This window comes from Kwoniella dendrophila, chromosome 4, assembly GCF_036810415.1.
Source record: "Kwoniella dendrophila CBS 6074 chromosome 4, complete sequence".
NCBI lineage: Eukaryota > Fungi > Basidiomycota > Tremellomycetes > Tremellales > Cryptococcaceae > Kwoniella > Kwoniella dendrophila.
The window spans coordinates 1656489-1669766 of NC_089479.1; the positions used below are offsets into that span (position 1 = coordinate 1656489).

The following is a 13278-nucleotide window of genomic DNA, read 5'->3' on the forward strand; positions in this document are numbered from 1 at the left end:
CTGAGTTTGCTTTCCTCGTTGCCACCTTCGGGACAAGACATGATTTATTATGCATTTTTTTAGGATATATCCTCTATCTACATATATACTTTTTAAAATTATCTGTCACTTCTTCTTTCAATCATTGATTCGTTTCCATCTAAGGAGTCAATCTCTTCGGATCTCTAGGGAAGAGAGAAGCTCTTCTGATATTACCTAATTTTAAGAAAAGCATTACGACTCTTTCTAAACCAATACCACCACCTGCATGTGGAGGAGCACCTAATTTAAAAGCATCTAAATAACCTTGCATTGAATTTGGATCAATACCAACAGATTTCATTCTTTCAATTAAGAAATCCATATCGTGTACTCTTTGTGCACCTGATAAAATTTCTTCACCACGCATAAAGAAATCATATGAATTTGATAATGTTTCATCTGTGGGATCAGGCATAGTGTAAAATGGTCTAATAGCTAATGGGAATTTATCCAAGATGAAGTAATCTGTGTGGTATTTCTCTCGTACAAGTCGACCAAGGAATTTTTCATTTTCAGTACTAAGGGTGCAGGAAAAATGATATAAAGTTAGTTTTATGCTTCTTCTTTTTTCGCTCCATTCGCATTTGTTTCCTACCTCCCCTTTATTGCACATCTGTTTTGGCCTTTTCTTCCTGCCCCCCCCCCCTTTTTCTCTTCCCCTTTCTCCCTTCTCCTTTCTCCGTGCCCCACTTTCCTCCACATCTGCGTAAAACAATGACTCACCTCAAATCATCCAATTCGCCTAATTCTTGACCATCAGAACCTTTAGCTCCAGCTTCTTTCAACATTTTGATACCTTCTTTGAAAGGTAATTTCAAGGTTTCATCTAAAAACAAGAAATCTTCATGTGGGAATTGTTTTTTAATAGTTTCAATTTCATGTTTATAGTTCTCCTTTAATCCTCTGAAAATGTTCTTTAACATTTCATCTAAAACTTCTAAAACTTCATGATAATGCTCTTCGAAAGCCATTTCTAAATCTAATCCCATAAATTCTGTCATATGTCTATGTGTATTCGAATCTTCTGCTCTAAATACTATATAAGTGGATATGAAGAAATTAGCATAACTGTATACGCAATCGGCTGACTTCGAGTCGAACTGGAACAAGGACCAGGGGAATTCTGGATTTGATATTGCTTATCACTTACCAGGTCCAATTTCATACACTCTTTCCATATCACCAGCGATAGCCATTTGTTTAGCTAATTGAGGTGATTGGGCAAGGAAAGCGGTACCTGCAAAATGCGATGGTTGCATATCAGCTGTAGTACACAATGGGTACGCAAAAAGCCAGCTGACTTACTGTTGAAATACTGTACTTTGAATACACTTGCACCAGATTCAGTGGCGGCACCTTGGAGTTTAGGAGAGTGAATTTCGATGAAACCTTGGGAATTGAGGTAATCTCTGAAAAGTTGACCGACGGCAGATTGGATTCTGAAGATCGCTTGGTTGGTAGGTGTCTAAGCAATCGCAAGGATAATAGGTGTTGATTAGCTATCTTTGTGACATCTCAAGACAACAATATGACACCTACTCTAAGATCCATCACTCTGCTATCGAGTCTAGTTGCTAAAGCAACTCGAGAGAATTGAAGGTTTTCATCATTCTCAGCCTAAAATCGTAGTCGTCATGTCAGCTACGATACATCAGAAACTGATGTCTATCTGTGGCTGCGAAGACTCACTCTTTCGAAGTCAGCTTCAGCACGAGAAGCATCATCGATTGAGAAAGGAAGATCTCCAACTTCTACGGCGGTGAAAAGCTGTACAGATTATATCAGCTGCAACTCATCATGATTTCTGCCAAGCCAGCTACACATATAAGGCAACCACGCACTTTGTGAATTCCAACTTCATAGTTGGTTATTGTGCAACTTTTGACTTCAGCAGATTTTATGATACCTTCTACAAGCACGATAGATTCGGACTATATAACATCGTCTAATGTCAGCTATGACCGCGAAATCTAAAGCGTGCCACTCAGCTCACAGGGATGAGTTGAGCGAATTTAAGCATTTGTTTCGATACTTGGTTTTCATCTTTTTCACCTGAGACCACAAGTACACCTTGAAGAGTATGGGTTTGTTGTCTGAAACCGAGGAAAACGATCTTGGCACCTAGGTTGATCATAAATAAATTGAAATGCACTACTCAAACAAGATGATTCAGGCAACTTACCTTGAGCTCTAGAGTTGTGCATTCTAGCACGGAAAACCACCCTTTGACCAACTGAAGCTTCTGAAAGTTCGGTGAATTTGAGGAACTTTCGTCCTATATATGTAGAATAATATCAGTATATTACTAAGAGGGATTGTCATTGCAGAGGCTATCATTGTGTTTGCTTCAATTCGAACCATTATTGGGACAACAGATGCCTGAAAACCAAACATAGACTAACCATTTCTCTCTTGACTTTGATGTAAAGGTAATTTTCCATAGTTTTGCTTAGCATTATCTTGAGATTCTTTAGCTTCTCTCTTTTTTCTCTCTTCTTCTTCTCTTGCAGCTCTTTCAGCAGCTTTTTTAGCTTTTTCAGCTTCTTTTGCTCTTTTCTTTAATTCTCCTTTTGTTGGTCCAGCTGGAGTTTCACCTTCAGCTACCGGTGTTTCTCCTGTTGGTGCAGGTGTATTTGTTGATGCTGCTGTGGTAGCTTCTTCAACAGCTTTTACTTCTTGAATTCCTGGTTCTGACATGTTGATTTTGGTTCGCTTATCTGTCAATGGGTAAACGGAACAATAAGAAGTACAAGATATAAATATTTGTGAAAGGAATGTGAACGAGTCAAATGGGATATTTCAACATTCTAACCTCTGAAACTAGCTCGGACTTCATTAGCGAGAGTTCTTACGTAACTTACGGCTGTTATGGCCAATGAGTGATAGATATCACCTGTTAAGCGAGAGACTATACAATAATGAAATATATACACGTCATGATAACCTTTGTCGGTGACATCCGTCTCAACTAAACGAGTCGTTGTGGGTATTTTGATATTTCCGCTTTAATCTCTACTACTCCTATTACGCACAAACCCGATAAGCAGAGGCAGATCTCTTCACTATATTAGAAGAGTTGATATATAGACACCCACTTCTAACACTTTCTCTATCATTCTTTCGTTAGATAACACGTTCATAAAACCTGACAACATGGCCGCCGCTGCTCCCGAACAAGCTGGTACTTCAGCTGAAACTCAACCAAGACAACCAATCTGGTTAAGATGTGAAAAGAAACCTTTTGAACATAGATCAGCTTTAACTCCAACAACAGCTAAAACTTTATTAGATAACAATTTCGAAGTTTTCGTCGAAAGAGACCCCCAAAGAATCTTTGATGATGAAGAATTCGAAGCGTGAGCTTTCTCAATTCTCTTGATTGTAAGAACGGTATAGCTGACAATTCTCATTATTCAAAGTGTCGGATGTAAACTCGTACCACACAACGAATGGCCAAGTGCTCCAGTCGAAATTCCTATTATTGGTTTAAAGGAACTTCCTGAATCAACGTGAGTAGCTTTATCTATATCTTGGATATACTTTGTCATTGTATATATCCTGCTTCGCATATACATGTGTCCTCGCTAAGCCAATTCAATTCTCTCTCTCAGCGACCCCCTCCCTCACACTCACATCCAATTCGCCCATTGTTACAAACAACAAGGAGGATGGACCGATGTATTAAGAAGATTCAAAGAAGGTAAAGGTACCTTATACGATTTGGAATTTTTAGAAGATCCTAAAACCAAAAGAAGAGTTGCTGCTTTCGGTTTCCATGCTGGATTTGCTGGTGCAGCTGTAGGTGCATTAGCTTTAGCTGAACAAGAAAAAGAAAATGGTAAAGGTTTATTAAAAGCTTTAAAACCTTATCCAAATGAAGATGCTATGGTTTCACAAGTTTCAAAAGCTTTAGATTCTGTATCAAAAGGTAAAGAAAACGTTAAAGTTTTGGTTATTGGTGCTTTAGGTAGATGTGGTTCTGGTGCTGTAGACCTTTTCAGAAAAGCTGGTTTGAAAGAGTGAGTCTCACATAGCTCTCAGCTAAACTGTTAGCGCCAACAAGAAAAAATAGCTGATGCCGAGGGCTCGCAATGTCACAGAGACAACATTATTAAATGGGATATGGCTGAAACTGCCAAAGGTGGTCCATTCCAAGAAATTCTTGATGGTGAGGAGGCTTTTTTATCGTTTATTCAATATCGCATTACTGCAGTCGACAATTGTCGTGATATACATGCTGATTCGTATCACCTCCCACATAGTTGACATCTTCGTAAACTGTATTTACTTATCTCAACCAATTCCTAAATTCATTACATCAGAATTTATGGCTCAAGCCGGTGAAAAACGAAACCTAGCAGTTGTCGTTGATGTTTCTTGTGATACTACCAACCCACATAACCCAATTCCAATTTACGATATCAACACTACATTCCCTGAACCAACTGTTGAAGTTGATACCAAAGGTGTAGGTAAAAGATGTACTGTAGTTTCAATTGATCATTTACCAACTTTAGTGAGTAACTTTTGGTGTTTTTATTATAAACTATATTGTTTTAGTGACTAAATGTGATCAAATTTGAACCTTTATAGTTACCACGAGAAGCTTCAGAACAATTCTCAAAAGATTTATTACCAACAATTTTAAGTCTACCTCAAAGATCGTCTGAGCCAGTCTGGACCAATGCCGAGAAATTATTCAAACAAAAGTTAGAAGAAGCCAGAGTTGAAGATGAGAAAAATGGTGTTAAAGCTTAATTGATAACTCGATGTCAAGCTTAAATATATAATTTTGAACGAGAAAGGGAAATCAAATTCATGACTTGATAGAGATTTAAGAATATCTTTTCAAATACGTGTAAATAGATGATAATCATCCATCAAAAATAGTAAATAACACACCGACAAACGATAAATGCATAATATTTATAGCTAGACAATCTACTTCGTGATCGTAAAACCGAACCTCGAATGATAGTGCATGATGTCTCTCTTATTAGCCGACATCTGTATACATGTATCTGTAAAGGGGAGAGGATACCCTTTTTGGGCCTAGATATCGTTGCTAGTGGCAGAGAACGCTTTTGACCATTTGACCAGAGTATCACCAGCTAATTTGGCTTCTGTCAATTTAGAAGCATCTGCTTGACCATCAGAGTGAATATGGGGCGGAAACTCATTCCAGAAGGGTTCCAAAAAGCCACTTTCTTGTGTTTCTTCAAAAGTTTTGCGAGGATTAAGGCAAGTTTGTCTCATGTTTCTAAAATGAAATATAGTGTTTTGATATATCTCATTCAAATCTGACTTGATATCATTTGGAATATGCATTGCTTCACTCTCGATCATGTCAGGAAATGTTGTTAGTGAAGCTTCAGAAGGTTCTCCATAGAAAGAATCCAAGATCTTTCTTATACTGTGCAGTTTATATGCCTTTTCACCAAAAGGAGTTAAACTGATTTCATTATCTTCACCTCTGGTAGTTATTTTTGAAATCACATTGTATGCTTCCTCTAAATTTGGATAAAGGACACCACCATGAAGAGAATTTGTGATCAAGGCATATTTGGTTCTTTCATCGATAGGTTCACCTGATTCTTGTAATTCATTCCAATGTTGAGAGATATGATCAAAGAAACCTGCATATTTTTGCTTCTCAGGATTCACATCATCATTTAAGTTATTAGCGAGCACTGCAAATGCGTGTTCTCTAAAGACGAGAGTAGTATCTGATTTACGGTAATCATTGATTAAAGGTTTTGATTTGATAGGGAAATAATCATCTTGTGCTTCACATGCTGTAGGTAATCCTTCGTCATTGTCTTCAGATTGCCCATAAGCGTAGACACATAGGATTTCTCCCTCAAGATCTCGCTTGTCTGAATCAGTATCGATAGATAGTCTGAGCTGATCGGCTCGACTCTGGTCAATTGACTCAGTACAAAAGTTCCAGTGAGGACAAGTATACTGAGTATGATTTACTGTCAAGGAGGAGCAAAAAGTTTAGTAACTAATACATTTAATAAATCCACCACAGTTCAACACTTACATGCAGAAGCAGTGTTGCCAGACATTATACGCGGAAAGAAGTTGCGTGTTAGAAGTGGAATGGAGGAATGAATCATCTGGCTACACTTTCGATCATGCTTCGCAGCAACATATTTATATGTTTCTCTAAGTGCGGATGACTTCGCCAGAGGGATCTTGAAGTGTTTGTGCAACAATGGATGGGTGGGAATCAATATGAGCGGTTAGAAGTCCAAAAATGACAGAAGCTGCTTTGGTGATAGTTGTTCAAAGGAAGGCTCGACAATGCGAAGGCATTTTCCGAAGTTGGTTGTCCCTCTGTAACAACTCCTGTGAAGACGAAAATTCTTCTGCGCCGAGTTGAATCAGAGTACTATCTCACGGAACTTGACAACAGCTTTGAACCAGCGGTGACGCAATCGATATACGTATGTATACAGACATAATGACGCTTTCTTCATTCCCAGCCAGAAAACAAGGGACATAATTCGTCAAAATGCTCACAAGGAGAGAAGGCGAAATATATCCACGGCAAGCAATGTAAAATGGGATTGACTATCCCTTCTTCGGGGTCACCATCGTAGGCACAAAATGTCAATGAAATGCATGTTGTATTTGGTTGTTTTGTTGTTACGTCTTTCTGATTGTTTACATATTACAGCTTACACCTTACACCTTGATTCTTGATTTTATGGAATTTTTTTATGCTTTACCGAATCTTGCGATACCTCCCGTTTATCAAGGTAATTTTTGTGTGTGCATTTCGTGAGGATTTTATGCCATATCATTGATATCCTATCTTGCCTCAGTGTATCGGTTTTTGGATCGTTCTTAGAGTCGTCGTGTGTTTATTAATCATTATCTATCATTTCTGTTCACAACTTATTTAACAGACTTCAAAATTTGTACAATTTGACAGGAGGATGTTGTCCGGTAGTGTTTTTTGCAGAATATCTCTTAGATATTTTCCACTTTATCATTGTGTAAGAAACTGAGTGCACCTCCTGTCATTATTGTGATACTTGTGTAGATCAGAAGAATTCCCTACGAAGGAGAATCATAACTATCAATGTCATTCTAGAGGACATGCAAATATCTCGCCGTTCCGATACAACTCACATAGTTCTTATATCCATAAGCACCAATTACACCTTGTAATACATCATATTTGAGCAATGATTCGGAGATAGGGCCTGAATGAATGGAGATCAAAAGAGTTGATATAAGCAAACTATCCCATCTACAGGATAGATGGTGTATTATCAGACTTACCTGAACTCATATTACCAATACCTCTTACAAAAGCGAAAATTGAGAAAGTCAATGCAGTGATAGTAGGATCGTCTCCTAATTACGGGGGAAGACTAGACTCAGCTTTGGTCTCACCCTATACTACGACAAGGCATGCGGAAGAGAAATCACTAATACTCACTTGAAACAAGATGAATGATCTTTGACCAACAAGCAGAAAAACTTGGTCCCAACAATCCAAAAACAATTGCAAAAGTAACTAAAATACCTGGATTTTTACCAAATCCCCATAAAAATGCACAAGCTAATGCTGAACCAACACATGAAATTAAAATGGTTGATCTTAATGAGATTTTGTCCGTTAAGTATCCTAGTAATCCATTACCGAAACCAGTTGAAGCTATAGGGATGCCAAATGTTCATCAGCCTATCGAGTCTGGATACTCTGTAATAAAGATGACCAATCAAGTCACAGCATATACGCACCATTCAAAATAGCTACTAATGCTACACCATTTGGGTTATGTAAACCTAAATCATCGGCATATGCTATATGTAGGCAACACGGAGAATCAGCTTTGCTCAGATATACTAACCCAATTGAACGACAGGAAAGATCGATAAACTTACAAGGTAACCATAAACTAGGAACGAAATTACCTAGAGACGGAACACCAATGACTAAAATACCTAAATAAAGTGTTTTTCTCTTTAAGAATGACCAATCTGTTCTATTTGATCTTGATCTAATTGGTGTTGCTGCATTGGTATATCTTTTTGATGATAATAAAGGAATTCTTCTATTAATGAAAATTAAAGCAATTAAACCTGTTAAGATATAACCTAAACCTAAAGAAATCATTGCAGCTTTATATCCAAATTTATTCAATAAACCTTGCATTATAAATGGGAATATAGTTCCACCAAATCCAGTTCCTGAATACATTACACCACTTGCAAATCCTCTTCTTGAATGCCACCATTCAAACAATAATGTTGCGCATGGGAAATAGCAGGCTAGATTCGAGTTAGAACATAAGCAAAGTGTACACCAAAAAGTCGTGATTTGAATGTCACAAATCAAATATATCCTCCCACGATTTTTTTTTTGGAAAACTCACCACATAAAATAGGATAGAATATACCTATAGTCATGATTAAATGCCATGGCTAATAATATGAAATGACCCGAATTTCGCATAATCAGTATTGACCAGAATGAAAGATAAAATCACTCAACTCACTTTGGTCACAAAAGCACTAGCAATCATTGAAGAAGAACCTATGAGTAGACCTGCAATTTGAATTTGTTTTGTCCATTTTGGAAAAGCAGCGAAAAGACTAATTACAGATACCAAAGAAGGGAAAAACGAAATTTAGTCATAATCTTACTCTGATTTGATTTAAAGAACGGAGAAAAAAGAAAGAAAACTTACGGTCCAAAGAAAGCACAAGACATATATAATAAACCAGTTTGAAGTGTAGCTGCCAAAGTAATTGTTGAAGCACCTGAAGCATCATTCGCAAATAATGTATTTGTCCAATAAACATGTAAAATACCAATTGAGAATGGTAAACCCCATACTATAATTTCCATATAAGTTGCTGCAATCAAGTATAACCATGCTTGTTTTCCACCATCAACAGGTGGTAATGCTTCAATGACATTATCTTCATCATCTGGTGTAACTTCATTCCCTGCTTGTCTTTGAGTCATTTCAATATCGCCTTGTTCTTGGACGTTACTAGTTCTATCTCTATTAGATTCTTGTGAACGTCTATACCCTTGATCATTATTGTGGTCATGATTTTTATCGGTATTGTAATGATCTAATCGATTCAATTCAATTACATTTTGATCTTCATTATATATCTCTTCGTTAACATCGATAATTTGGGATGATCTTGAGTTTCTTTTTGATGTCCAAACAGATTGTGGAGTTTGATCACCTAGATTGTATTCAGATAAATCACCACTTATATCACCTTCTTGTATATGATTCGAAAGCAAATCATGTTGTGATTCAGGTCTTTCATTAATATGTTCATTTGGGTCTTCATGTTGATGAGATTGGAAAGCAGAAGAAGCTTGTCTACCTGATAATGCTGTTAATGCAATTTCATTTACAGCTACCATGTTACTTTACTACCTTAAAACCTTTCTCTCTTGAAGCACAGTGAAGTAGACAAAGTAGTACGTATGCGATTTACACAGATAATATACAGTGAATGGATCTTATAAGTATAGAGAAGAGGAATTCCGAGTCGAATAAGAAGATTAGTCAGACATGATAAGGGCTATTTAAGTACTTAATCATAACGGTTCATGTCGGCTAAAGTTGTCACTCAAGATTAACGTAAAATCTACTAAATAGACTTATTCAATAGATTATCGGTTAATTATCCTTCTCATTTCCTGCATTCCACAAATCCATATGAATCATCCCACTCAGTCACATTAGGTACCCCACACGGTACATATCGGTTCACTCTTTTGCTTATCACTCATTTCTCACATTTGGATCCAACTGATCATGTTCAAAGACTGTATTCACCTATGGATGATTGAAAAAGTAGTCACCGAATGACAGATCGGGATATCTCCGGAAGATCTGCACCCATTTCCATGTAGTAGATCTCGTTGGGACACGGACCGGTGCTTAAGGGCCTAATCTTAGAATCATTGGCATCCTTTCGCGATCTCACTGTGACACGCCCTTAATCCAGCTCAGTTTCTATGACTCAGGTTGAAAGATTGTATGGGGTCGTTCATTTTCGTCCTACTCGTTATGCATTTATGATAGTACTTTGAGTGATAGGATGGTTAAGCAAGTGGTAGATAATTCTTCCTCCTATTTTCTTCTTCTTCTGAAAACTTCCACATGAACCATTCGGGCTTCCTCGTCGTCTCACTTGATTCTAAGATGGGAAATGTAGCTTCCATAGTCACGTCTTCATTGTCATCTTGCTTCGTTCCATTGTTCTCCTTTAATGGATTTATAGTATTGGGTATTTGTGATTTAGGTAAATCATTGGTTGGATCAGTGGGCAATGGGATTTTATGAATATTATAACGATGTTTATGTAGCGCTATCAATGACGGATGGAGATGTGGTTTTTCTAATTACATCATCAAGTCAAGATTAGCATGCTCATACACAACAACCCAAAAAATCGATTCGAAAGATTATCACTATCCCACAAACAGCACATGAGAGAACTCACCATCAAGTAAACAAACGTAAACTGCCATTCTAGATGGATCAGATTCCTTGGCTTTCATATCTCCAGGGAGCAACTGTTCAGGCCGCGTGTAACCTATTTCAACGAATATGATAAATCAGCAAACAAGATCTGATAGGTTTTGTCGGTCGCGTTGCTTTCAGGACAAGATAAGGTGTATATTACTTACCATCTGGCATGACCTGGACTGGTTCTATCAAATTGGGTAAAGACCAATATACTTGAGGAGGATCTGATGTAGTTGAAGAGGGCATGAGGAATGCTGACGGGGAGTATAATTACTCCAGTTCTTCAGATGTTATAGAAGAGTGGGTTCAAAACGAATAAGGATAACGACAATAAGAGAAGCAAATCGCAATGAGGCAAGCAAAGAAAACAAAATGTCGATGTGATGTTGCAAGGCCACTAGGACTTACGGTTAACCTAATTCACCGAACGCGCTGTTTTATGATTGCAAGCAATAAGTTACAAGCAACAAAAGCAAAAGACCATATAAAAATATTAACTTATTTGGGGGTTACACTAGCTCATTTGATGAAAGCAGTGCTCGCTCAAGGGATTTTGGCATGCTATGTGTCGCTATCACGCAGATGTATGCAGGCGAGACGTTTGAATGGCAAATTATCAACGATCGCGCAAATATCCCTCCTTTCCTAGCTTAGTCTATGTGATTATTCTCATTTGATTTTCTTATAATCGCTAACTGAGTTCACCCGGAAGGACAGTCCGTATAATATGGTATGAAGTCGAAATGTCATCACTAAGAACCTAGAGCTATTGTGGTTGGTATTGTACACAAAATCATCCTTATTATGATTACTCTAGAATCCTTTTCCCATCCTACAGAAAACCCATTCTAAACTATTTTTGATTTTGTTGATCTCAAATGGTTTATCGGAGTCGTCTAAGGGAATTGACGAAGAGTCAGTATATTATGCAAAATAACAAAGAGAAACAATAAGGAGTTGACAAGAATGTGGTGATAATCCATTTGGTAGTAAAAGGGGTGGGGTGAATGATCCATTTTGACAGATACAACCATAAAGAAGTGAAGAGAAGCTCCAACGCAAAAACTTGATACTCACCTAGCTTCTCGTTCAGATTCTAAAAGAGCTAAGATATCGTTAACTCTAACAGGACCTTTTACGTTTCTGATGATAGATCGGTTTGATTCATCCATGAATTCGACTCGGACTTGGGTGACACCACCTCTTGAACCAGTTCGGCCAAGGACCTGTAGATGATTTGGATTGATCGAGTGGAATAAGAAGAAATGATGATGGTATGGTGATGATAAGTGGTTTTATTCGAGCAGAGGTAAGTAGGAAGGAAAGAAAAACGTCAGCATAACATCCATCTTGTGTTATTCTATGATATCCCTCTAAAAATCTAGCAGTAGTATCATTTCCTTTCCTGCCATCTGCAATCCTACATGATCCGACTGAGTTTTTCTCCATGGGTAGTACTGAATTGATGCTGGCTTGTCAAATGTCATTATACTGAAGCTGTTGTCTTCGGTAATTAGTGATGTTGAAAAGGTTGGTCAACTTGGTGATATCCTCTTCTGACGTCCTAGATTCTACCATGCTTGTGAAACCTTTGTCGACGGTACTGTTGAAGCCAATCGCTGGTGCTGTGTGTGATTGAATTTCCGCATAATGTTCCATCTTTTCCGTTCTATTGTCGATATCCCGAATTTGTCGATATTGTTTAATTTTACACTCCCACTTCCTGGTTATCTACGACCGCCTTTCTTCTCCTTTCGTTCTAGTCCGATCAAATGACATTGATACTACTGCTAGATTCCTCCATAAATAATCCCAACAACAACCACTATACGGAAAAATCGAAACTAACCTTGAGGACACGGGCAAGCTTGACGGGTTGCTTGTTGGTAGATTCCTATTTATTGATAGACAATATCAGTATTTTTGCCTTGCTTTGCGACGAGTAGCAGGTTGAATACTAACCATTTTGTGTGTCTTTTGTTGAAGGATGAAAGAGGATAAAAGGTCAATAAGGTGATTTAAAGGTTTTGTTGAAATTAACGGTAACGTCCCAAGCAGGTCTAAGCAGATAGTGAGCAAGCAAGTAACGACGACTGACAACGATTGGTGCAAAACCTGAACCCTTGGTATGGTGTGTATAGTGTATATGGGCAACAGACAGCAACTAGGCTTTCCCATGCCTGGAATCGAGAAGTGGCTCTATCTCTATGTACATGATAAATCAGGAACACGTTTTTAAGCAAGAGAAAGGTGAACGTGGCACTGAGGTAGGGCATCACCCGTATACAAGCTGATCACATTCATCGGCGATAGCTTATATCCGATAAATGCGTACTGGTGATATTTGCCGGATCTACCTCCCGCGTCTTGATCTAAGAGTAACAGAATAGCGATATACATATTCAGGTTGATATACAAGGTGATGCGTCTGTGAAAAGCTTTGTATCATGCTTTGAATATATGCTATATCGATAATTCACTACAAGAATGATTCGTTTACAATACAGATATGTGTGATTCGTACTAATTTACAACCGATTATGATATTTTATGTTATTTCTCCTCAAGATCTATATCTGTTCGACTGGACCCCTTTGTATGTTCATCCTCATGCCTTTACCCTACAGATGAGATCATCTATTTGAAAACACCTTCTTCTGACCTTGTGATCGACATAAGGATGTCAAATATCATCGGGGTATTCTCCACTCCTCTTCTCCTCTTAATGTTC

The 13278-nt window shown here is 37.9% G+C and overlaps 6 protein-coding genes across 6 annotated transcripts; 1 reads left to right on the forward strand and 5 right to left on the reverse strand.

The window, feature by feature from the left end:
- Positions 1–139: 139 nt before the first annotated feature.
- L201_003717 (aspartate-tRNA(Asn) ligase) lies at positions 140–2718 on the reverse strand (the record flags this gene model as incomplete). Its single annotated transcript, XM_066219470.1, has 10 exons — positions 140–539; positions 745–1057; positions 1172–1258; positions 1327–1486; positions 1561–1638; positions 1711–1788; positions 1863–1952; positions 2015–2142; positions 2204–2296; positions 2424–2718. The coding sequence occupies 10 exons, from the start codon at positions 2716–2718 to the stop codon at positions 140–142; spliced, it is 1722 nt and encodes a 573-aa protein (XP_066075567.1).
- A 456-nt stretch (positions 2719–3174) lies between these two features.
- L201_003718 (uncharacterized protein) lies at positions 3175–4779 on the forward strand (the record flags this gene model as incomplete). The annotated part of the gene is made up of 6 exons (XM_066219471.1): positions 3175–3377; positions 3441–3530; positions 3633–4040; positions 4122–4189; positions 4284–4537; positions 4615–4779. 6 exons carry the CDS (start codon positions 3175–3177, stop codon positions 4777–4779), a joined length of 1188 nt encoding a protein of 395 aa, XP_066075568.1.
- Positions 4780–5073: 294 nt separating this feature from the next.
- L201_003719 (uncharacterized protein) lies at positions 5074–6092 on the reverse strand (the record flags this gene model as incomplete). The annotated part of the gene is made up of 2 exons (XM_066219472.1): positions 5074–5999; positions 6068–6092. The coding sequence occupies 2 exons, from the start codon at positions 6090–6092 to the stop codon at positions 5074–5076; spliced, it is 951 nt and encodes a 316-aa protein (XP_066075569.1).
- A 910-nt stretch (positions 6093–7002) lies between these two features.
- Positions 7003–9433, reverse strand: L201_003720 (uncharacterized protein; the record flags this gene model as incomplete). Its single annotated transcript, XM_066219473.1, has 9 exons — positions 7003–7089; positions 7165–7238; positions 7318–7392; positions 7478–7696; positions 7783–7845; positions 7927–8313; positions 8418–8466; positions 8541–8637; positions 8733–9433. 9 exons carry the CDS (start codon positions 9431–9433, stop codon positions 7003–7005), a joined length of 1752 nt encoding a protein of 583 aa, XP_066075570.1.
- A 687-nt stretch (positions 9434–10120) lies between these two features.
- Positions 10121–10793, reverse strand: L201_003721 (uncharacterized protein; the record flags this gene model as incomplete). Its single annotated transcript, XM_066219474.1, has 3 exons — positions 10121–10416; positions 10522–10614; positions 10709–10793. The coding sequence occupies 3 exons, from the start codon at positions 10791–10793 to the stop codon at positions 10121–10123; spliced, it is 474 nt and encodes a 157-aa protein (XP_066075571.1).
- Positions 10794–11620: 827 nt separating this feature from the next.
- On the reverse strand, positions 11621–12512 carry L201_003722 (40S ribosomal protein S28; the record flags this gene model as incomplete). Its single annotated transcript, XM_066219475.1, has 3 exons — positions 11621–11773; positions 12397–12441; positions 12510–12512. 3 exons carry the CDS (start codon positions 12510–12512, stop codon positions 11621–11623), a joined length of 201 nt encoding a protein of 66 aa, XP_066075572.1.
- Positions 12513–13278: the final 766 nt, after the last annotated feature.